The following is a 25,485-nucleotide window of genomic DNA, read 5'->3' on the forward strand; positions in this document are numbered from 1 at the left end:
CAAGTTTAAAAAAAGCATATTTGTTCATCTCTTCTGACTCAAAGGCTGAAGGTGAATTCAAGGGCTTGGCTGGATCCAGGTACTGACCCTCACTTTTTCCATAGATACTTCTCTATTAGAATTCTATTTCTATAGCTGCTTTTCCTGCTTCTCTTTGTGTGTTGGTTTCAATCTCTTCAGCAGGAGACAGGTTTTCTGTGCCTGGCAGAGTGGGAGAAGGGCCCTGACAGCTTGCTTTGAGTCAGGAACATCATACTTAAAATGAGCTCTGTGGGCAGGGGATAGGGGTGCCCTGATTGCCCAAGCCTGGGTCATGTGCTTATACCAGGCAGGATATTGTGATTGACACCTATGCCAAAACTTCATAGACTAGGAGGTTGGATGAAAGTGGATTCAATGAATGAGGGAAATTGGTTAGACTCCAACAATGATTTACTACTACCGTGTTTCCCTGAAAATAAGACATCCTCCGAAAACAAGACCTACTTACAGGTTTCCTTCTGAGTGAAATATAAGGCATCTCTCCGAAAATAAGGCCCCCCTAGGCTAAACATGAGAGATTTGGTCCACTGATTCTGAAAGAGATGGAGTCACAAGAAATTCACCAGGAAATTCAGGAATTGGATTGTTATGATGTTCCAGAAGATGATGACATGATTGTCATTGAATAAATGAGTAAATTCTTGATACTGTAGGATTCACAGTTTGTCTGGTTTGTGTTGACAACTACCGTACTACTGTACCATATACAGGTAATAAATTTCCTTTATTTTCATTTAACAATAAATGTGTACCGTATTCTTTTTCATGGAAAAATAAGACATCCCCTGAAAATAAGACCTAGTGCATGTTTGGGAGCAAAAATTAATATAAGACACTGTCTTATTTTCGGGGAAACAGGGTACATAATACCAATATGTATTATAATAACACAACGTATAAAAGAAAAATAGCTGAAAATAGGAATTAAAAGATTCTTAGAAAATAGAAAAGAAGAGGAGGAGGAGGCGGAGGAGGAGGAGGAGGAGGAGGAGGAGGAGGAGGAGGAGAAGAAGAAGAAGAAGAAGAAGAAGAAGAAGAAGAAGAAGAAGAAGAAGAAGAAGAAGAAGAAGAAGTTTAAATAATTCTGCTCAAGGTCATTGCAAAAATACTCAAAGTACTAACGTGTTGAGAACATAGGTGTCAGGAGAGAAAGTATGTCAGGACAGAAAGATAAAAGTAAAAAACAAAAGATGTATATTTAAAGAATAAAAAGAAAGAAAAGGCAAAGGGAGAAAAAAGTAATAAAGCAATGAATAAAATCACTTTAATTAAGAATGAATGAGCAGAGGTAATTGGTGAAAAGGAAAATGAGTATGAAAACCTCAGTCATGGGATGTGAAAGCTTTTTTTCTTTTTCTTTTTGTTAATCCTCACCTGAGGATATTTTTCCATTGGTTTTTAGGAAGAAGGAAAGAGAGAAACACATCAATTGGTTGTCTCCTGCAGGAGCCCTGAGCAGGGCCTGGGCCAGGGAGGAACCTGCAACTAAGGTACATACCCTTTACCAGAATCAAACCTGGGACCTTTGGTTGGCAGGCTGATGGGCTATCCACTAAGCAGCTAGGGCAAGTGAAAGATTTAAGAAAGATTACAAGTGATAATATACTTTAAGGTAATGAGGATTTGGTTTACAGTAATGTTTTTATGCCATATTGGAACTATAGGGGGTGATTTGTTTGTTAAGTAAATAAGAAAAGTGCCTGAAGAGTATGTGAATGACAGTGAATGATTGAAGATTAACAGCTAGAAGTAGTTAAGGCCTGGGTTAAAATCACACTTTTTTGTCAGGTTGGTGAGTCAGAATGATTGTTAAGTGCTAAATGGCAATTCTTCTGAGGTTCCCTGGGGCAAAAGTAATATCTTTCACAATGCCAGCTTTCACAAGGTGAGGTTTTAACAATGTCATTGGAGGCTGGGAAGGGAGATCAGCAGCTTGAAGTAAGTGGATCAGAAGAGGCAGGGGAGAAAATTACAATAGATCCCGAAACTCAGGAAACAGAGGAAAGACTTTTTCAAAGAATTGCTATAAAAAGCACACAGGGATTGCTGATGTGGCATTAATGAATGTAGATCAAAATGAGTGAATTCATTCCTTTGTGTGATAAGATCACTACTTAGAGATGCCAAGCAATTAAATGAACTGCAGTAATTGCTAAACACCAGGGAATTTAAAGGGCAGAATTATACCTGATATCCTGTAAAAGGAATGGTTTAAAAAAAAAAAAAAAAGAAGAAGAAAAGTGCCATTGGAAAGTGTCACTTTGGTGCAAAGCCCTTAGAGGTTTGAATTTATTATTTTTAAAAATATGTTTTATTGATTTTTTTTACAGAGAAAAAGGGAGAGGGTTAGAGAGTTAGAAACATTGATGAGAGAAAAACATCCATCAGCTGTCTCCTGCACACCCCCTAATGGGTATGTGCCTGCAACCAAGGTACATGCTCTTGACCAGAATCGAAGTGGGACCCTTCAGTCCACAGGCCAATGCTCTATCCACTGAACCAAACCAGTTAGGACAGAGGTTTGGATTTTAAACAAAATTAACACATTTCTAGTTCCATGAAAGAGAGGTTACCAGGATTCTCCTACTAGAACCCAGTGGGAAGACAGGAATGTACAGGCTCATCAGTGTGTGTAAATAAGATTATTCTTAAGAATTGTAGAGGGAGGGAGGGAAATAGTTATTTCTTTAATAATATCCTAATACTCAATAACATTTTGATGTTACTTATCTCTATAAGTATTGTTAAAATGTTTTATTCAACATATTTTGTTTTAATAAAACGTCAGAAAGAATATACCTGAAATTTATATAAACAATGAAAATAGATATGTCAACCTGGAAATGTCCCTGTTTACATTATCTTGAACAATTTAAGGATTAACCAATCAAATGCATAGATTGGTATTAGCAGAGGTATTTGCTTATCCCGGTTAAATGCCACAGAATTAGAGCCAAAGACCTGGAATTTAGAGCCAAATTCCCACCTCTACCACTCATAGGCATTGAGCAAGTTAATGTTTTCATTTGTAACATGGGGATTTCCTCAGAAAACAAATATTTGTGGGCACAGGTATGGAAACTGATAAAACATGGTCACCTGGTTCACCAGATGTTTTTTTGTTTTTTTTTGTTGTTGTTTTTTTTTTTTGTAAATGGTGATAACATTATCAACACAGGATTGTTGAGAAGTTGATGAGAAGAATGAGTGTTTACTACGCTATAAATTTTATGTAATTACTTATTACTACAGGCCCGGTGCACAAAATTCGTGCAGTGGGGGGGCGGGGAGAGGAAGAATTGTCCTTCAGCCTAGGACAATATCCCCTTTTCCTTCATTATATTAAATGTGATGGATGCAATTAAGTCTGAAACTAATAGAAAAATTGTGAGTGATTTTATAACACATCACTCAAATAACGAGTTTGCCAACCAGCTGGGGAGGGGGAGAGTATAGATGAAGACATGGCTAAGGGCAGAGAGCACTGAGGCCCCCTAACATTTTGAAATCTGATAAAGGAGAGAAATTCAAGAACCACAAAAGCAACAGGTGAGGTAAGTAGAAAGTCACATCCATCTAGTGTCATGGAAGCCTGAGAACAATGTTTCAGGGAGGGAGTGGCCACCAGTCATGCTACTGCAAAGTCAAATAAAATACAGAGAACTAACCACTAGTTTTGGCAAAAACAAGAAAGCGCTCATCTCATAATTAAGTGGAAATTTCCCAATGAATTCTATTATTACCAGCAACTTTGAAGAATAAGAGGAATTCTTTGGAAATGTATATATAAAAAAGGGAATTAATTTAAAGGGAAGTATTTTTGCTGTTATGGATTTAAAAATAAACAGAAACATTCATTATTAAAAATTTTTATTCTACTGCATTGTCATTCAAAATGACAAGAATTTAAGCAAATACCATCCAAAGTCAGAAGATATTCAGAGTGATCCTCTGCAGTGTATAGTGGCAAATTAATGGCAGCAGGTTCAATTTTTAAAAAGTCAGGTTTCATTTCAGTGACAGTTAAGATAAGCTTTGTCTCTGTACATAAACGTCCATTTGGCTTATACAATCCCATTTTCTCCAACTGGAAACCTTGTAGGATCCAGTCCAATTTTCTTCATTGATACGGCGATGTCAAACAAATAGTCGTAACACTCACACCTATCAAAGAAAGCAAAAAGGGCTGAAGGTCCTCAGAGAAACAGAGTCATCCAAACCTAATCCTCACACTTCTCCTCTCCATAAGTTAACCCTGTTCCTAGCTGGTTAGGAATTTTTCTCAGTTTCAAGCTATGTTTTTCTTATTTTGCCTCCACCATTGTTAAAACATGGAAAGTGTCAATATTGGACCATGCAACCGTATTATATAATTCTCAGGATATAAAAGGGAATTTTAAATGCACCACTGATATAAATTTAAATTTGTTACTATGTGCCACTTTTTGAAATAAATGTAGCAGGCCGTTATATAACTTGGATTCTAGCCTTAAACTCCTCAAACAAGGTCCGACTGCTTCCTTGTATCAAAGTGCATGGTGTCTTTCCAAATAGTAGCTCATCCAGTCAAGTAAAAATGTATTTCTTATTAAATGAATACACGATACAAATCAAATATCTAGATTTAAATAATAAAAAATATTTAAATCAACTTGATCAATAACATAAATCCTAAGATATAGTTTGTTCTCTTTCACATTGAGAGTGTAGCGACTTGTCCCAAATGCTCTTTGATTTATGCTTACATGGTTTTAGCCTTCTCCCACGTTTCTCCCCAGACATAGACGCCATGACGTCTGACTAGCACCGCAGAGGAGTCTGGGTATTCATTCATCGCACGAGCCATTCGTTCTTTGAGGTCTTTCTCCTCAGGCGTATTCTCAATAATGGGTACCACCAACATGTCATCGTATCTACAGGATGAAACAAGCCATCCCCCCCCCCCCCAATTAAAACAAAAGTATTCATATGTAACATTTACAGTTTTTCAAGCAACCAGTTAGACATCCTCTTTGTATCTGGAAAGCCACTTGAAGTTACGGAACAAGATGCTGCATGTTAATTCTTTGTATCTTGCACAAACATCTGTATCAAAAGATGCCTTGGGAATTTAGCAGGCATCATTCCAATCCCAAGACTAAGTGGCAGAAATTTGTATGGGATACCAAAACCTAACCAAAAAAAAATTATCAAGATCATACAAGTATTTCCTTGTAGCAGAGGCAATCAAAATATATTCAACAGGAGATGGGGAATGATAGAGTTCAGCATCAGAACTGAAGGAGGGATTAACAATTGAACTACTTATTGAATAGGAATTTTTCAATGATACAAAACCTTTTACTTAACTCTGCAGGACCTGAGCGTCTCAGACAAGTAAATACAGGTGTGGACTGTGGCACTGGGCTAGCAAGAAACTTCTGGAGATCACTATTAAAGGTATGATATCATTTCAGAACATCATTAAGTCAAGAACTTCACTTAGTTCACCTTGTTTAATATAATGAAATCAGAACGAGTGTTCCTTTTTGTTCATGTAATAACATTTAAAGCAAATAATTATTATAAAGTTTAAGTCTATCCCTGAGGTCATTTATAACCAGTCAAAACTCAGACAAGTTTCCTTTTTACATGAATTTCTCTTGCCTTGGTAATATAACACTTGCTTTTTCACTCCCTCTGTAAGGGCTAAATTTAATCAAAAAGCTCTGCTGAAGCATTATCAGAAATTGCTATGTTAGGGCAGGTACAGACTAAGTAGCTGTCATATGTAACGTGGCCAATCATTATTATTAACAGTAGGGAGTTGCTCATTACTTCATTTAAGTAAAGTAGATGTAATTATAAAATATCCTTCCATATGGAAAGAATGAATTGCTAGTCACAAATCTTTCCTAATATTAGTCAGGAAAACTATAAGCTTACATTTTCCTCTAGCACAGTGGTTGGCAAACTCATTAGTCAGCAGAACCAAATATCAACAGTACCACAACTGAGATTTCTTTTGGGAGCCACATTTTTTAAACTTAAACTTCTTCTAACACCACTTCTTCAAAATAGACTCGCCCAGGCTGAAAAGCGACTTCTGCGCATGGGCCACAAAGTTTCAATGGCAGTGTGCGTGCGCGCCTGCATATGGTATTTTGTGGAAGAGCCCACGTAAGGGGCCAAAGAACCACATGTGGCTCATGAGCCGTGGTTTGCTGACCACTGCTCTAGCATATACTGAACAGTCAGACATATTTCCAGGGGCAAATTTATTTCACAGCAAAAGAAGACCTGAAAGCTAACTCAATCCAGGCCACCCACTTTAAAGCTGGAACACAAATCCTTACCATTTAAATGAGGGACAGAGCAAGGATAGTCCATGATCACCAACTGTGTTCTTTCCACTATACTATGTACATGCATTTGCTTCCAAAAGGGAGGGCAATTAATTTAAACTAGAGGCCCAGTGCAGAAAATTCATGCACTCAGGAGGAGTGCGGCTCAGCACAGCTTGTGCCCTCTCACAGTCCAGGAGCTCTCAGGGGATGTCTGACTGACAGTTTAGGCCCAGTCGGACATCCTTAGTGCTGCCATGGAGGCGGAAGAGGCTCCCACCACTGCTGTTGCGCTCTCCAGCTGTGAGCCCAGCTTCTGGCTGAGCCGCGCTCCCCCTTGTGGGAACGCACTGACTACCAGTGAGCAGCTCCTGTGTTGAGTGGGATCAGGCCAAAAATGGCTCTCCAACATCCCCCAAGGGGTCCCAGATTGTGAGAGGGCACAGGCCAGACCACGGGACCCCACTGGTGCACAATTGGGGCCAGGGAGGAAAGCAGGAGGCTGACCAGCCGGAGAGGGACAGTGGGAGGGCTCCAGGGCGTGTCCAGCCTGTCTAGCTCAGTCCCAATTGGCTGGACCCCAGCAGCAAGCTCACCTACTGGTTGGAGCATCTGCCCTTAGTGCCCAATACACATCATAGTGACTGGTAAATTGGTCGACTGTCTGCTCCCTGGTGGTTAGTACATGTCATAGTGAGCAGTTGAGGGGCCTTAGTATATTATTAGCATATTACACTTTAATTGAACGGACGACTGGACACTTAGCATATTAGGCTTTTATTATATAGGACTAGTGGTCCAGTACACAAAATTCATGCACAGGGGGATAGAAGGGGAGTGTCCCTCAGCCCAGCCTGTACCTTCTCCAATCCGGGACCCCTTGGGTGATGTCCAACTGCCGATTTAGGCCTGATTCCACATGCCTCTTGGATATCCCTTTCACAATCCGGGACCACTGGCTCCAACTGCTCAACTGCTTGCCTGCTTGCGTGACCACCACTAACCACTCTGCCTGCCAGCCTGATCACCTCTAACTTCTCTCCCACCCTGACAGCCTGATTGCCCCCAACTGCCCTCCCCTGCCGGCCTAATTGTCCCTAACCAATTTTGCCTCGACCCTGCCACCATGGCTTTGTCTGGAAGGATGTCTGGAAGGTCTCCCAGTCTAATTAGTATATCACCCTTTTATTAGTGTGTGTGTATATATATATATTCATATTCATATATATATATATATATATATATATATATATATATATATATATATATAGGAACCTCCCCTGATAAGAGCTGGATATGTGAATTTTTTTTTCCCAAGGTGAACTTTAAAAAATAGAGTAGAGAATATCAGAACCTTTCTTTCTTTCTTCATCCACATTCTTTTACTCCTTCTTTGGAAAACTGGACTCTCAGGATTCTTCCCAAACTCTGATAAAATATCACTACCCCTTGAGCTGTAATAATGACTATGTTACTGATTTCCAAGCCAGGCTCAAATAAAATTACAAAGGATGTCTCAAAAAAAATTATATTTTTTAAATTCTGAAACATTCACAAAATATACTAAATGTGTATGTTACAATACATAAGAAATGGCATCTTTTAAAAAAAAACTCATGTCTGCCAAAATCAGTTTGGCTCAGTGGATACAGCATTGGTCTGCGGACTGAAAGGTCCCAGGTTCGATTCCAGTCAAGGGCATGTACATTGGGAGCTGGTCAATGTTTCTCATCAACGTTTCTAGCTCTCTATCCCTCTCCCTTCCTCTCTGTGGAAAATCAATAAAATATATTTTTAAAAACTCATGTCTGTTTTTTTCTCTCACACAGAATTCAAAAGCTCTCTATTCCTCTACCCACCCTTTCATGTTTTTTTAATTCCTTTGCCAAAGCAACCAAATACTGATGAAATTGATATCTCACATAATGCCTTTCCTCCAAGACCCAGATATGGAAAAGGCACTATACTTTCTTTAGTACGTATACTTTCATAATATAAATATTTAACTTTTGTAAATAGGTATTTCATGGTGCTGAGGCATGCTTTAGGCACACAATAAATATTAACTACAATCAAATCAAATTAATTTCTCAGCACACTAGTTTAAACATGTACTTTCTATTACATGCAGCAACAATAAGATATTGCTGTCAGGACACTTTATAAAACTGGCACCCCTTTCCCCAAAACAAGGCCCTTTAGGAAATGAAGACTCAGGAGTAAGGATGCCGATACATTCAAATAAAATGCTGAGCTTGTACCCAAGCCCAGAACATGTTTCCTCATGTCACTATATTCTAGATGGATGAATATTAACTACATTTTTGTGGGCTGGTGAAATTATATGATTTTTGTCTAGGCCTTTGTTCTATACTATCTATGCTACTTTCCAGACTGAAAAATTATAAAAATATGGAGATCTACTTAATGGAAATAATTATAAAACTTTTATAAATAGGAACATACTTGGAGGCCTGGTGGACAAAATTCCTGCACTCGGGAGGGGATGGGGAGGGTTCCTCAGCCCGGCCTACACCCTCTCGCAGTCTGGAAGCCATCAGTCGGACATCCTTAACACTGCAGCAGAGGCAGGAGAGGTCCCACCACCACTGCTGCGCTCATCAGCTGTGATCCCAGTTTCTGCCTGAGCAGTGCTCCCCCTGTGGGCAGCTCCCGCATTGAGGAGTGTCATAGCAACCAGTCATCCTGCCATCAGGCTAAAACTGGCTCTCTGATATCCCCTTAGGGGGTCCCAGATTGTGAGAGGACACAGGCCAGGCCAAGTGACCCCAACAGTGCATGATTGGGGCTGGGGAGGGACGTAGGGGTTGGCCAGTTAGGGAGGGACTGTGGGAAGGCTCCAAGGCGTGTCCAGCCTGTCTCATTCAGTCTCGATCAGCTGGACCCTAGCAGCAAGCTAACCTACCAGTCGGAGCATCTGTCCCCTTGTGGTCAGTGCATGTCATAGCAAGCAGTTGATCGGTCTTAGCATATTATTAGCATATTACACTTTAAATGGTTGAACGGCCAACTGGACAACCAAACACTTAGCATATTAGGCTTTCAATCTATAGGATTCTAGAAATATGAAATCAAATAAAAACTAAGAGAAAACTTTAGTGGGGACTGAAACTCCCTGCAGACTAAGTGAAGATGGGGATACCTTGCTCTCTGGGTGCTTCAGTGTAGGGACATAATCTTTCCATCTCTACAGAAGTTTCAGCCAAGGTCTTGTCATTTTGCTCTGACAATCATTTCATTACTCATGTTGCTAATCATTTACCAAGGCTGCAGTGAAAAGGGTCAGGGGAGGTATCTGATCTGTGTCACTAAGAAGAGATCTGGAAGTATAACATCAAGTGGGGTATTACTGAACACAGATTCCACAACATCTCATTAAGTGCATTAAAAAATCAGTTGGCTCAGTGGTAGAGCATCGGTTTGCAGACTGAAAGGTCTCGGGTTCAATTCCGGTCAGGGGCATGTACGTTGGTTGCGGGCACATCTCCAGTAGGGGGTGTGCAGGAGGCGGCTGGTCGATGTTTCTCTCTCATTGACATTTCTGGCTCTCTATCTCTCTCCCTTCCTCTCTGTAAAAAATCAATAAAATATATTTTTAAAAAATAATTTTTAAAAAATTAAAAATAATAATAATAAAATAAAAATAAATAAAAAATAAATTAAAAATCAGTAGCCTGTTTATAAAAAAGAGGAAAAATGTTTTTCAAATTCTTTAAGCAAAAGTAGAAAAGAAAATACCTGTAATACCCTCCCGAGGTACACTTCCTTATTCCTTTTATCATCTCTTGATGTGTAATTTTAAACTCCGGTCCTGGAAAGAGAAGGGTGGCCATGACCGCGGCTTTAGAGTGGGTGTGAATCACTGCGCCTGCTCCTGGGGAGGAAAGAAAAGTCACACGTGAGGTGAAAGCTAAATTATACCTTAAAATTAAGAAAAAATACACACATGCACACACACACACACACACACACACACGTACGCATTGGAACGCACATTTATTTATGCACTTGTTGTTCTAGGTATGGAATAAGTTGGCAGTACGTAGTAAGGTAGGAGGGAGGGAGGAAAATAGAAATACTAATAGAGGAGCCAGAAAGCAAAAAATAGGAAAAAAAAATTTAAATTACACTTTACAAGCATCAGAACCATTCCTTATACTTTACATGTGCCCACGAACTAGCTCTTAGATGGTCTGAAGTGCAGCTATAACGATTATGGAGATCACAATCACAATACTACTATCACCTACTTAGGGCTTCCTATGTGCCAGGCACCTACTTAGGGATTCCCTTTTTATGTCATCTCTTCGCATCATCACAATCACCACAGAGGTCACCAGTTCATGGTCAGTGGAAGCTCGGAGAAGTTAAAAAAATGTGTGCATGGTTCACGGACAGTAGTGACAGCACTTGAATTTGAACCCAGGTCCACCTGACCCCTGATCACCAAGTTAGGCTTCATAGTACAGGACGTATCTTGGTAGCATAAGGGATGACTCTGAGGTGTAGATGTAATGAATTTACGTACAAAGGACTTGTATGCTATACAAGTCGGTAAGCTTGTTGAGCTTCATGCTGGGAAAGCTTCACGCTGGGAAAACCTGCTTCCTTCAATTATATCGTCAGTTGAAATGACAATGTTTGGAACAGGAGAGCATGGTGACTTGCTCAATACAGATTTCATGAAAGCGACCGTCTATGACATCACCGCTGTGGCTGAGCCAGGACTTCGGTTACGATTTCCCATTTTCACAGTGTCCTCTAGGTTCAACCTTTATAGGCTGTCTTCTACCGCAATTTTGGGGGATTTAAAATAAGACTCCTATTTTTATCACACAGTACATTTTTCAAAAGGAGATTTACTTCCACTACAAGTTCCCAGAGGTATAACTCTAAACTGAAAGTGGGAACCTGATTACAAACACAATCTTTGGTCTACTCGACCATCTACTAGAGTCCCACAGATCTCGGTTGGAATTCTGGACCCAAAATGCTCACTAGCTGTTTGTTTTGGAAAATATCTTTTTTCCAGAGCCTCTGTCCTCTCACCAGTAAATTGGACTAATAGACCTTGCACATAGGCTGATGCGAGGACTGAAGGGGTTAACACACTGAAAGTTTGGGTGTGTAGTACCGTATTTCCCCGAAAATAAGACATCCTCCGAAAATAAGACCTACTTACAGGTTTCCTTCTGAGTGAAATATAAGGCATCCCCCGAAAATATTACACTTTAATTGGCTCCCCTCAGCTCTGACTCAGAATGAAAATTAATTTACCGTAAACTAGTCGCTAGGGCCGCCCCGATTGGCGTCTAGCAACCAGTGATGTTACACAGAGTCCTGACGTCAAAAAATAAGACATCACCTGAAAATAAGACCTAGTGCATCTTTGGGAGAAAAAATTAATATAAGACACTGTCTTATTTTTGGGGAAACAGGGTAGGTATCCAAGAAATGTTAACTGCAGCAATCATTGGCATTATTTAGGAGAGCCTACTCTGCAAATATTCTTTATATCAAATACATTTCTGCCTACCTCTCATTGTGTAAGCATTCATAAAAAGAGGAGTACACTGGCTTTTTCTTAGATTCTTATACGACGGAGGTCCGCTTATATCATGTTCATTGATGTCACAAACAAACATGTCTTCAGGCTATTTACAGAGAGCAAAAAAGAAAAAAAGAAAGTTTATACAATATCATTAGAAATGTCCCCTTTCTTATGTATACAGGGGCAGGGAAAAGTAGGTTTACATTTGTCAATATGAGAAAGTTTATTCTTATATTACTATTTATTATTTATTGTATTATCTTTGTATTACAAATGTAAACCTACTTTTGCTCATTCCTGGATACAGTATACACTCACATGCAGAGTGATAATTATACATATTCAACTCATATTTTAAATATTCATATAATTGTAATTTCTCTCTCAAAATTTTTACCCATTTTGAGAATAAAAAATAGTTTACACTAATGAAAATATTTTAAAGAAAGCTAAAAAAAAAAAATCTCCCTTTAAAATCCGAAGAAGAAACTGATACAGTATGGAACATTTAACATGTATTCAATGATGTTGCTGTCATTTCATCAATTTAAGTTCTCAATTTAGCCCTGTAATTTCACAACTATATTTCAGAGAGACTATATAAAGAAGCCATTATCCTAAGATGGGGGTTATAATTTCATAATATAAGAAGAATACTACAAAGTTTAATTTCCTTATTCCAAGATGCTTAACAGGCACTCTCAGATGTTAACCTCAATAAGGTATATTATTCTGAAAGTTCTAAGGAATTATGTAGAGCCACAGACATTTCTTAGTAATGTGTGCATATTTGACTTATAACTTTAATTCTCCAGGTGTATTACAAACTATAGGGTTTATTACAAATGTTTTATTAATGAACCATTATGCCTCAGACCGATGTTAAATATGATGTGGTTGTTTTAAGTAGATTTTAGGTATTATTCTAGCATTAACACAAATGAGTCTTCTCCAAATTTGAAATAAGTTTTACGACTTTAACTTGGAATAGCTTTGCGATCATTAAATAGAAATCATCTCCGTGTATTTGAGACCATCAATCTGATTATCCTACTAGTCTGATAAAGATGGAGTTATAATGCTACAAAGTTAGGATCCCTTTGATTATATGACTTAAGCTTGTGTTATTCACTTTTGCCCTCTAGAGGTTGAATGTGAATTCAACTCATACTGGTTGCATGGAGGACACTTATGACCTTAAAAAGAATTTAATGGTTATTCAACTAATGTTTGTTGATTAGTTATTTAAATTATCATCATATTACCACCCTTCAAAACTAACATTTCTTTTACAACTAATTCCATTTCCAAAAACAACAGTGAAGTAGAGAAGAACTACATCTGGGTTTAAGAAGGACCTCTTTGCCATACCTGAATCCGTTCCTTTTGCACTCCTGACGGAGCAATGTAGATTTCATTGCTGGTAACACAAAGAACAGAAATTGGTATTTAGTTAACTCTATTGCTCTGCTTTTGCACAAAGAAAAAAATGTATCCTTGCAGTCCAATCATTAGTGTTCTGAATAATGAAGTCATACATGTAACAGCTTAATTTAATTAACGGTATAGGCCGTATAGAAAGAATACCAAATACTTGAATGCTTTTGCCTTGCTGGTGACAGCGTAAAATGTTGCAAGTTGCTTGAGTCTTCTATATTTTGGAATGTGTATTTATTTCTTTCCATGGGGCAAAATCATTGGTAACCAGGCTTTCACCTGGTGTGGAGAAATACAATCTGAAAACACAAGTCTTTAGCATGAATCTTGAAGCATGAATGAGCAGAGTTTATCCTAGCACATGCGGAATGCAGTTACTCTAAAAATCCAATCAGGAGGAAACATGCTCACTAGGAGTAGAAGTCCTGCAGGCATGCTCTTATTAGAAAACATGAAGTTCAGAGACCTCTGCTGGACAGTTTGTTAAATTACAGTTTATTAAACTACAGCATTAACTGGGCTACTTTTGGGGTGGAACAGTATGCTTCCTGTTTGAAAAACACATCTACCTTATGAAAATATTGGGAAATAAAAGCTAAAACAATTATAAAAGTGACAAATGTAAAAGGCATGGCTACATCTGGAGATCTCTCTGTTATAGGATGTTGTCTTATACCCTATCATTCACAAGGTGCTCTCAAATTTGATTTGAGAAATTAATTTCAAAGTCTTCTCTAAATTCTCTCCTCCACTCAAGAAAGATCCTTTGGCTCATTTATCAGTTTCAGTGGCTTCCAGAGGGTATCAGAGCTGCCAGATTTGCAAGCGAAGGAAACACCAGCAAATGCATGCTCTAGCTTCTGCCGCTGAGGCATGGACACTGAATAAATACTGTTCCATAGTGAAAATGAGGATGGCAGCCTCTATTAAATCCAACTGTCAAGTCCAGGTCATTAGTAAATCTACAGACTTGGAACTGACAAAGATGTAAGGAGATGAATGTTCCTTTAATGGTCCCCTAGTAAATTAAGGTCTAGAAAATAAACGCCTGGCCTGATCATGGCAGGGAAATCCAAAGCACAGTAAGCAACCTTCACGCATCTGTTTTCACCAAGTAGCTAGTGCTTCAGAGCTTCGTTGCATAAGAAAACCACAGAGTGCCATTCCTCTAGAGCAGTGGTCACCAACCTTTCGAACCTCGAAGACCACTGGAACTTTTCGAACCTCCAGGACCACTGGGACCAGCAGTTGGCGACCGCTGTTCCAAAGATTTCCTTAGACCAGTGGTCACCAACCTTTCAGACTTCATGGATCATCAGTGGTCTGCGGACCACCAGTTGGCGACTGCTGCTCTAGAGCAGGGATGGGGGCCTCAGAGAGCCCGGGGAAATCATTTGGTTTGGCCCTGCCAAGGCATTAGGGGTGAGTTCATTAAATGTTTGACCAAGTATAATAGGCTAATTTTTAAAATATACATCTTATTGATTTTTTACAGAGAGGAAGAGAGAGGGATAGAGAGTTAGAAACATCGATGAGAATCATTGATCAGCTGCCTCTTGCACACCCCCTACTGGAGACAGTGCCTGCAACCAAGGTACATGCCCTTGACCGGAATCGAACCTGGGATCTTTCAGTCCACAGACTGCTCTATCCACTAAGCCAAACCGGTTTCAGCAGTAGGCTAATTTTTAAGTAGATACTTTTGTATGGCCTGCAAATGATGTCATAAATATCCAAATGGCCCGTGGCAGAAGGAAGGCCCCCCCATCCCTGCTCTAGAAGTCGTGGGAATGGGTAGGGGGTAACACAGTTAAATAGGGCCCTTTACAACTACCAGGGGTCCAAATATTTTGTCCTGTGTCACATGGAAGAAACTCTAGAATCATGCGTGGTATGGAGTCAAATGACCTCCAGTGGGAAGTGGACTTGCAGGTCTTCTTATGTGGGAAAAACTCAGGCCGTCCTGGGAACAAAGCCAAGTAAAGTATAAAACAGTCTGCTGGTAAATAAAACCCATCCACAAAGTAGGAAAATCCAGGGTATTTATCCTGTTTATTCAAGTGATTGGTGGGCCAAACCTGTTTTTAGTACTGCCTTTGTAAAATAAAAATTAGTTCAGACTTTGTCAACATTGGTCATTAAAAGATTAGGTAAATAGATTTTTTTAGAAAAGTATTTTTACACCTACAAAGAAGGAGGTATCTGGATAAAAATGCAAAGATGACAGAGCTTTTATCTTAGGAGGGAAATATGCCAGAGACTAAAAGTAAAGTATTTACTTGGTGCCGTAAGCCGCAAACAAAAAGCATTTTAAATTTCAAGGTATTAAGTTTTGGAATTTATTTCTCTAAACTCCCTGCTCTTTCTTAAGTGGTAAGCAGACAGTCAAAACCCAAGAGTCCATAATACATTTACTTTATTTACTGTCTAGTCATTTGAATCTTACTATGCCTTAATTATCTTGGCTATATATGAGTTTATTAACTTTAAGTCTAATAGCATGCAACAGGATTAGTATCTCTGACATATAATATTACAGCTGGGAAAGCAGGAAATGCTAAATGTGAATGGTAGTGCCCAACCTAAACACAATGGCTTCTGAGTATCCTAGGATTACCCTGCTCACTGTCATTTTCTTGGTCCTCCATTTCCTTCTTCTGATTTAATTCTTATGTGCATCTTAAGCTCTTTTATATACATTTTTTGATCTCACACATCAGTAGCATGGAATCAGTAAATAATTTTATATTCCTAAAGAGCTTATTGTCAGTATTTTTGTAGAAACATAATCTAATGGGTGTGTATTTCATTCCTAAGCATCAGACGAAGAAAACCAAACTTTCCCTAATAACGTGAGAATAATATTGCCAACAAAGTAGTTGATGTGGGCTTTGAAGTATTAGGAAAGTCATTTAAGTATTAGGAAAAAAGTGGGATATTTTGGTACAAATTACTTAGTTTACTATGTAAGGCACAAATGTAATAAGATTCCAAATGCAGGGCCAGAAAACTGTGGCTGTTCCCACTTAAGAACCCCAGGAGGAGCTCCTTAGCCATTAAGAATCTAAGACAAATTTACACACGAGGCAACTTTCTTATGAATGGACTGTAGTGCTATAAAAGCCATTGAATTTTTAAAAGGTGTCAGTGAGTGTTTTAGGGTGACCACACAACTTAATATATGGATTAGTAAAATTCTTCTAGGAAAAACATAGTCTTATATGTCTATACTAGAGACCCTGTGCACAGATTCATGCACTGGTGGAGTCCCTTGGCCTGGCCTGTGCCCTCTCGCAACCCAGGATTCAGCCTGATCCCGGCAGGCCAGGCCAAGAGACCCCACCAGTGCATGAACCCATGCACCAGGCCTCTAGTATGCACATAAGATCTTTGATTAATCTCTTCCCATCTTTCCCCTTCCCTCTTCCATCTGAGATTCATCAGTCTGTTCTGTTTCCATGCCTGTCCATTAAGTGCCTGCCCCCTGGTGGTCAGTGTGCATCAGAGCTACCAGTCAAACAGTCCCTTAATCTTTTATATATATAGATATATATTTTTAAAACCCTGTTTAGATTTGCAATGACCCTTTATCTGTGTTCTATTTCTAATTTCACTTTCTTTTTTTCAAAAGAGCCAGTTAAAATGGTTATTTTAGCTCAGTTTGGTAGAAAGCTCTATTTTGTTCATATACAAACTACTTCTGCATATGCAAAAAAAAGGTGTTAACTAAGGACAATGCTTAGAATAATACAGCTGAGAAACCATTGCTAGGACTCAACTCTTAAATGCATGAAATAACAACAAACATGATTTTCATGGGATTTTGCTAGTAACAGGTCATCTCAAAAGTTTTGGCAAAATAACCCAAAAGCCTGCCCGATGCTGACTTGGCACATTGGTACTGGGTTGATGGTAAGGATAGAGACATAGATGAATGTCCGATGCACCTCATGGGATGTGACTTTCCCAGACCGACTGCGCCCCCTACACACATAACTGTGAAAGTGGTTGACTAAGATCCCTGCTGTTACTCCCACTTCAATTAATATTTCATGAGTTTCTCAGTAATTTGAATCTGATAAAATTACAATGGCATCATCTCATCTTGCGGGATGCCATAAAATCCCTTTTGTCCCAAATGTCCTGACTATATTTTACATTCCTTTCACACAATGCAGCCTCCTTGGAAGCATTACTATACATACTCAATATTATATAAATGTTGTAGTAATCCGATTTCATTAAAGAAAGTGAGTTACGGTAAAGAAATAAATCAAGTTACTCAGTTTAACATTCAGCCTCCAGACAATAATATTCTTAACCATTTCAGGAGGAGAAGCACTTGAGAGAATGAGATGCCTTAACCTCTCTTTTCATTGTCAGTAAGTTGCCTATTTGTTCATCCTCTTGGAGAAAAGACATTGAATAATTGAATGAAGTATTAAATACTATTTACTCCTCCTGTTTCTAGTTCAGAACCTCCTATTTTGTCCTGAGCCTCATGAACTATCAGGTGCTACCTCCATTAATAATGATACATGTGCTTAGAAAGGTATACTGCCTTTCTTTTGACTCAATAACATATAATTTTTAGGATTTCTATAGTTGGTGATCTGTATTTAAGTGGTTTTAAAATATGCCTCTGGACCTTTAAGGCAAATCCTGTTTACCTTGGCAATTCCAGACATATGAACATACCTGGCAGCATGTATTAATATTTACCTTTGGGACTCCAAAGACTGAGGACCAGGTTATTCTGGTTAGAAATGGTGTTCCAAAATCCTTAGTTATTTATTATATTGCAACTTCGGCATACTTGTTTCACTCTGTGATGCAAATACTTACTTCTCAAAGTGGAGATGAAATACCTTCACTATCACATAAAACTGCATCAGTTGTTTGGATATATGTGCATTAGGCTCCCCATGGTCTGCTTCTACGGGGAATTCCCAGAAATGAAATCAGCTGAAAACTTACCCATGCTTCAAGCTAATTCCTCCTCCAGTTCCCGTGACCCAGCCCAAATGGTAAAACTGTTTGCAAAGCTCTGGGATCAGGTATCTTGGGTGTTCCTTGTCCTTCAAAAGAGGAAAATTATTTTTAAAATAGATGTTATTTTAGCAGGTGACTATTGTAGCTTTTATTATTGATATCTCTATTAATAAGCTAACTTAAGGAAGTTTAAGAAAAAAAATCTACCACAGAGAGGGTACTATGATAGAGAAAGCTATTATAAAACATGCTTTGTTTTTAGTTTTTAGAAAGTGGATCTATTATATAATTGGCAACCAGAAATTATTCAGAATAAGGCCTATAGTCCATTACTGAAAATAGGCTCCAAGAACAAAGTGGGGAAATGTCCATTATACAGTATATTACAAAGTGTCTATTGAGATGGCTGAAATAAAGTAAAATGTAATGTTGAAAGGAACATGCTTGTCATCTAGCAAATTTCTTTACACCAAGTAATTCAGTAAGGCCGTATATACAGGACATACAATATTTTGTTCATATTCTGTGTTGGTTCAATTTTTTTTATTGGACACATGCCCAGGTTGTGGGCTTGATCCCCAGGAGGGGAGACAGATGCAGGAGGAAGCCACTCAATGCTTCTCTCTCTCTTCCTCTCCCTCCAGCTCTCTCTCAAATCAATTTAAAAAAAACTTATTAAAAAAAAAAAAAGAGTAAGTCTACCTGGAAGGGAAGTGAGCTCCAAAGCCATCATTTCCCTGAAGGTATTTGCAGAACTCTGATGACTTTGAGTTTCAATTTTGATAGCTATGCAAACTACTAGAAACACAGATAAAATCTAGGGCACGCCCCAAATAGGGCATCTAACAGAAAATTGCTATATACACCAGAGACTCCAAGGGGTCATTCCCTCTATCTAAAATAGACCCACTGAGCAGAAGAGCACAGCACGGAAGCTTGCCTACAACATCTTGGCACTGGGTAAAAAGGCTTAAAACATCTTTGAATCCAAATTAGTGTTGAACAGACTGAATTTTCAGCTACCTAACTGGATTTCTGAAATCATGGTAGTTTTTCAAACTCACCTTTTAATATCTGACATACACATTTTATTTTAGGTATGTATTATAAACTAGAGGCCCAGTGCAGGAAAACTCATGGGTGGGGGGAGTCCCCTCACCTTGGCCTGTGCCCTCTTGCAGCCCAGGAGCCCTCAGGGGATGTCCCACTGAAGTCTAAGCTATCAGTTGGACAGACTGAGTGCTGCCATGGAGGCTGGAGAGCCGTGAGCCTGGCTTCTGGCTGAGCAGTGCTGCCCATGTGGTGGTCAGTGCATGTCATAGAGACCAGTCATTCCAACATTCAGTCAATTTGCACATTAGCCTTTTATCATATAGGATGATAACTTGATGGAATAGATTCAAAATATAAAGTTAAGAAGGTGGGAACACTGACATCCTTTTAAGTTCTGTTTCAACATATGGCTTAGGAGTAGATGGGCATACATTTAAATCCATATTACATAATTTTAGGCTTACATGACTTTGAGTTTCAGTTTACTGGTCCATCAAATGAGAACATCATGAGGGTTAAAATGAGATCAAATGAATATAAAGCACCCAGCACACTGTGCGACACAATGTTAGTTTCCTTCCCATTTTAATGAGTTAAAAGTTCTTGAATTAAAATTAATAGTCAAGCTATGTTGGTTTTTCTTACATCTGTCCTTACTAAATCTAGCCATACCGTGTATAATTTGCTGTTTCCTTTTTTAGAGATACAAATGTTATTTTAATTATATAGTAAAGTACAGCTAATGAGAAGACTCCTGTACTTTTCCAATCCTTAGAACCATCAACTTTCACAGCAAGTTCCAAATATTATAGAAAAATGGTCTGTTATTAAGGGTCTCCCTTTGCCCTTTTGTCTTTTCCAGTACTGAGGTATTATAGCAATTAGCCAGCTTTGTTCTACAGGAATAACAATGAGAAGGCAGCTGTTGTTAATGCAATTTCATTCAATTGTTCAAACCCACAAACTTACAATTTCAAGAACAACCTCTTAGCAGGGGGAACCAACAGAGACATCTTTGGTAAAAATGCAATCATTTAAGTTGTCCAAAGTAAAAATAAGAATATATATATTTTAACAAGAATTGACAGGAAGGAAAGGTTTGGTATTTAGTTTTCCCCTGAATGTCAATGACATAACTTGTCTAATATTGTTACATCTGATTTTCAATTAGAATAAGAATTTAGATAGACATATCTAAAGATGGATTACAATCAACTGCTTATAGCTGAGGTCCTACTCTAAGTGAGGGAAGAACACTTACCAGTACACAGTGTCTTGCATATATTAAAGACATTAAAGTCTAAGGCATTTGAATCGGCATTTTATTTTTTCAATTTTTCAATCGAGCTTTTTAAGAAAATCAGTCTCAACCGTCGCTGAGATACCTGACAGCCAACCATGGCTCAGATTCTCTCCTCTACTTTTTGTTTCAATCTCAGCATAGAGACCTGTATTACTACTCAGACAGGTTACCTTGGAGATGCTAATACAAACATAAAATAAACCTGTGTTAAGGATATTATTTAACCCATCAACTAATGAGGGAACCAGAAAGATGTCACAACTGCTACCACAATTCAACCTTCATCTCTATGAACAATCATCATCTGCACTGCTGTCAGTCACCTACAACTCAGAGTTGTAAAATAGCCTAAAGATGGCCCCAAGCATACATAACCATAGCATATTCCTCCTCCTAAATATGCATGCACAGGCCTGACACCCTCTAAGAGCGCACTAACAATGATTCCCTTTACCTTGTCTAGCCTGAAACAATGACAATTACACACAAAAAAATATTAAAATAGACCAGCTTGAAATGAGTTTATTCTTGTCTGTAGTTATCAAGCGTTATCCCCAAATGGCTGTGAGATTATCTGTAATCATTTCAGTCACAATTGTTCCTGACCCTGGCCCCAGGAAGGGACTGGATGCAGACACAGCAAAACTGTCAGCATTGTCTGTCTCTGGTGTTTGCTGCTTTCCGCACATCCGTTTCACCGTCCTCTAGGCGCATACTGTACTGCTTTTCTGTGCCACTTCACCTCCACTCAAAGCCTTTTGCCACATTTAAAAGTGCTTCTTCAGCTGAAACCAGTTTGCTCAGTGGATAGAGCGTCTGCCTGCGGAGTGAAAGGTCTCAGGTTCGATTCCAGGCAAGGGCATGTACCTTGGTTGGGGGCATATCCCCAGTAGGGGGTGTGCAAGAGGCAGCTGATCGATGTTTTTAACTCTCTATCCCTCTCTCTTCCTCTCTGTAAAAAAATCAATAAACTATATTAAAAAACACAAACACAAAACTCTTCTTCACATTAGTCACGCCCTAACTAGAAACCTGAAGACCCTAAGGCAAGTCAGTGACCCTTTCTGGGTATCAGTTTCCTTATATTAATAACCTGGATCAGTGATTCTCAGACTAGTGAAGTTCAAGATCAGTAGTTTTTCTTTTTAAATTTTAGGGACTGACATAAGGTTGTCAAGTTATAGAATTAATTATACTTAACAATTAATGCAATTTCATTATTTTTGAAAGAAGGTATATTCTTTCAAAAATAAAGTACATTTTTAACATAAGAAAAGTAGGAAAGATAACCTCAGAATGAAAGCTAATCCTTGAAATAAAATGCATTAATTTTGTGAAATTCACTTTTTTTACTGTCCTTATTTTTATTTTGCAATAGTCGGGTAGAAAATCCTTCAGAGACTGATATTTGGGGATGATTAAGGTTATCTTTTCCTATTTGGTCTCCTTGCCTACAATTTCTCCTTCTCCGCTTACCCTTCACTCTACTATTAGTACTAAAATAATAAACTATTTTGATTATTGAACTCCTTTCCTTACATCATCTAATGGCAAAACAACTTTTTAGTCTAAGTCCTTCTGCTTTCTTGCCCTAATTTAACTTTTCAAATATTTTCACTGTTGTTGTTGTTTTTTTTTTTTTTTACATAAATCTCCCACTTCTATTCATCCTAGCTGTGGATGTCAATCATCAGGAAGGCTCTTAAAGACCCCCTGGTGTTCACAACATGGTATATAGTTCCTCTCCTACATTGTGCCAGGGTTGGTCTGTATGCCCAACAGACTACTGCAGAACGGTACTATGTCACTTCTGGGATTAGGCTGTAAGACTACAGCTTCCATCTTGGTTGTCCTCTCTCCTCAGTTCACTTGGTGTGAGGAAATCCAGCTGCTCAAGATACTCCTACAGCCTATGCAGAAGGCCACGCGATGAAGAACTGAGACCTGTGGTAAAAAATCAGTGAGGAACAGAGGCCTGCCAACAACTTGGCTGAAGTCAAGTCTTGAGATCAATTGTAGCTCCAGCTGACAGCTGGGCTGCCAACTCATGGGAGACCCTGAGCCAGAACCTCCAACTAAACTCTCCTGGATTCCTAATTCTCAGAAACTGGTCCACCAAATGTTTGTGTTTTAAGCTTAAGTTCTGGGACACTTGTTACGCAGCAATAGATAACTAAGACATTTTCTTGCCAGCCAAGAATCCCTTTTTTTGTCTTTGTACTGGTACTGCTTATGCTGGATTATTAGAGAACAATCCTGCCTCTAGCTGCCAGATTCCTGCTTGTCAGCCTTTACACCAGACCCCTGCCCACTTCACCTATCTTCCTTCTCTCATGGTAGCAAATATCACTCCTTCCTTGGACTCAGTAACACAGCATTGGCTCTATGTGCCTTTCTTTTGGTATTAATTATGGAGCCCTCTCATTCATTCATTCATTCAGCAACTTTTGCTGAAGGCCCCAAAGAAATGAATACGAGGAAAATAAAATTCGTACCCTTGAGGAACTCACAATCTTGGAAAGAAGTTAACAGTTATGATGTGACAAAGCAATATATAATTCAAGCTGATTCTGGGAGCAGAAAGCTCTGGGTGGGAGGGAGTGGTAGTTAGGAAAAACAACCTAGAGGAGGGATGGTTGTGCTAAGTCTTAATGGACTGGGAATAAGAGGAGAAAGGGCATTTCAGTCAGAGAGAATCCAGTAGTTGGAACTGGTTATAAATTAGGTTCTGTGGAATGGAGGGGAAAGGGAGGCAGATGCACAAGAGCTGGGACTTGATGTTATAGGTACCTGAAAACCACTGAACAGTTTCAGACAGATGACATGACCAGATCTTGGGTTGGCAACATTTCTACAGTGGCAGTGGAAAGGAGAGGATGAGGGTGGTGACCAAGGAAACAAAAGACCAGACCAGGAAGGAGGCTGTGGAAAGAGTTTTTAAAGGAAATTGCAAAAAGTGATGATGGACATGGATTTAGAAGGTATTTTAGAAGCTTAAAAAAAAGGATTAACTTTGGGTGAGAAAACTGATGAAAACTCAAGGTTGCCTGTGAAACGGGCTTGGTAGAGGATGAGGCTAGATGGTGGTGTTTTGCGGTAGCTACTTAGGGAATGTAAGGGGAAGCTCCCCAGAGGCCTGCCTGAGGTGCTCAGAGGCTAGCAGTAGGACATCAAAATACTTGGAGAGAAACTTAAGGGGTTCAGAACAGGCCTCCTAAGATGTACCACTTTGGCACCCGAGTAATTTTGAGCAGAAGGTAATCGAGACCCTGCAGACTCAGGAGAAACCTTTATTTCTCCCTTAAAGAATTTAAATTTGGGGTCTTGCTCATAAGAGTTATTACCAGAAATAACTCTTCATGACCTGTCTATAAGGCAGGGCAAGCTTCTAATTACTTAACATCTGCTCTTTTTTTATCAAAGAATGACCTTCTCCATGCATATGGGGGGCCCTGGCTCTTATTAGTATGTATATATGGGGTTCCTTTATGTACTATGTAATTTAATTTAGTCTTTTTTTTTTTAATCTGTCTCATGTTAATTATTGGACCAGCCAAAAAAAACCCAGAAGGGTAGAGGAAAAGTTCACCTCCCCCACAAGTATTTCACAAAATCTCTGGCTGGTTATTACTTTTTCATTGGGACCGTCAGCCCTAAGAAAGAATAACGGGGGAGGGATGAGGGGGCTAATGTTATCTCTGCTTCTTAGGCAAGCTTTCTCACAATGCATCGAAGTTGTTCATTTGTCAGGTATCCCTACGGTAGGCCATTTGCCTTAATCGTCGCTGTATTCATGAGCACAGTGGAGCTCCATAAAACTGTGGGTGTGTATAAGCAAATGAACAGCATATACAGTCCCAGGGTGGATTTCCCTCTGACCTCAGTTTCAGGAATAATCGTTGCAGTGATCATCCCATAATCACTCTAGTCTACACGGAGGCAGGAAACCTGCTCCGAGGGACCGTGCTGGCTACGGAGGCACAGCCGCGGTCCAGGCGGAGGTTTCCCGTGTGCCTGCGGGGCGTGCCTGGCAAACCTCCGGCTGGTGGCCAGTGCTGCAAAGGGACGCTGGAGAGCTCGGTGTCTGCTCCCGTTCACTCCGGGGCTGCACGTTTCCTCGCCTGGCCTGCCTTCCTACAATGACAAGCTGCTCTGAAACACACACTTAGGACTCTCCTCCGTTATTTTTCCCTTTTTTATTTTTAACGGAAGTGCCCTGCTCCCGCTGTAGGATGCAGCCCAGCCCATGCGAGCGGCACAAGCCTTCAGGTCGCCCAGTGCAGCGTGGGCTGCAGCCCGCCGGGGTCACGTGGGGATTGCGTCCAGCAGCCCCGGAAGCCCCCGCCGTATCCCACCCGCAGTGCCTCGCCTCCTTGGAATAAAAGACACTTGCGGCCCCGCCCCTACCTGCGCGCTGCTTCGCCGCCTGCAACAATTTCCCTCCAGAGCGGAACAGTCAGACATGGCCCTGACTGCAGGGGAACCAGTGGCCTTCAATCAATATGCGCACGCCTGCACTACCAAGGCGAGATCTTAAATACAATCAGGCAAATCTGAGGACAGCCCAGGGGCCGGGCGGACCAGGCGAGGGGCGGGGCTGGGAGAGGGCCTCGCTGACTGGGTAGCCTGCAGCGCTGCAGCCTGAACGGGGGCGGGGCCAGCGAGGCTGGGGGCGGGGCCAAGAGGCTTTAACCGAGACTCAAGGGCACAGCTGGTACATAGGGGGCGTGGCTAATACTTAGTGGGTGTGGCTGGTTGGGTGG

The 25,485-nt window shown here is 39.8% G+C and overlaps 1 protein-coding gene across 1 annotated transcript; it reads right to left on the reverse strand.

The window, feature by feature from the left end:
- Positions 1-3,895: 3,895 nt before the first annotated feature.
- LOC118713643 (APAF1 interacting protein) lies at positions 3,896-25,272 on the reverse strand. Its single transcript, XM_036428478.2, has 7 exons — positions 25,130-25,272; positions 18,352-18,452; positions 13,309-13,357; positions 11,923-12,040; positions 10,125-10,260; positions 4,788-4,955; positions 3,896-4,206 (listed from the first exon to the last, which is right to left on the reverse strand). The coding sequence occupies exons 1-7, from the start codon at positions 25,184-25,186 to the stop codon at positions 4,107-4,109; spliced, it is 729 nt and encodes a 242-aa protein (XP_036284371.1). The 5' UTR covers positions 25,187-25,272; the 3' UTR covers positions 3,896-4,106.
- Positions 25,273-25,485: the final 213 nt, after the last annotated feature.

This window comes from Pipistrellus kuhlii, unplaced genomic scaffold (genome assembly GCF_014108245.1).
Source record: "Pipistrellus kuhlii isolate mPipKuh1 unplaced genomic scaffold, mPipKuh1.p scaffold_m20_p_9, whole genome shotgun sequence".
In the NCBI taxonomy this organism is placed as follows: domain Eukaryota; kingdom Metazoa; phylum Chordata; class Mammalia; order Chiroptera; family Vespertilionidae; genus Pipistrellus; species Pipistrellus kuhlii.

What these genes read in the sequence shown, in the direction of transcription:
- LOC118713643 (XM_036428478.2), bottom strand. Translation starts at nt 25,186, where the DNA reads ATGTCTGACTGTTCCGCTCTGGAGGGAAATTGTTGCAGGCGGCGAAGC. An exon ending in GGCGGCGAAGCAGCGCGCAG is followed by an intron (nt 18,453 to 25,129) that starts GTAGGGGCGGGG and finishes CCTCTTTTGAAG; the next exon opens with GACAAGGAACACCCAAGATA. An exon ending in TGGGAGAAGGCTAAAACCAT is followed by an intron (nt 4,207 to 4,787) that starts GTAAGCATAAAT and finishes TTTCTTTGATAG; the next exon opens with GTGTGAGTGTTACGACTATT.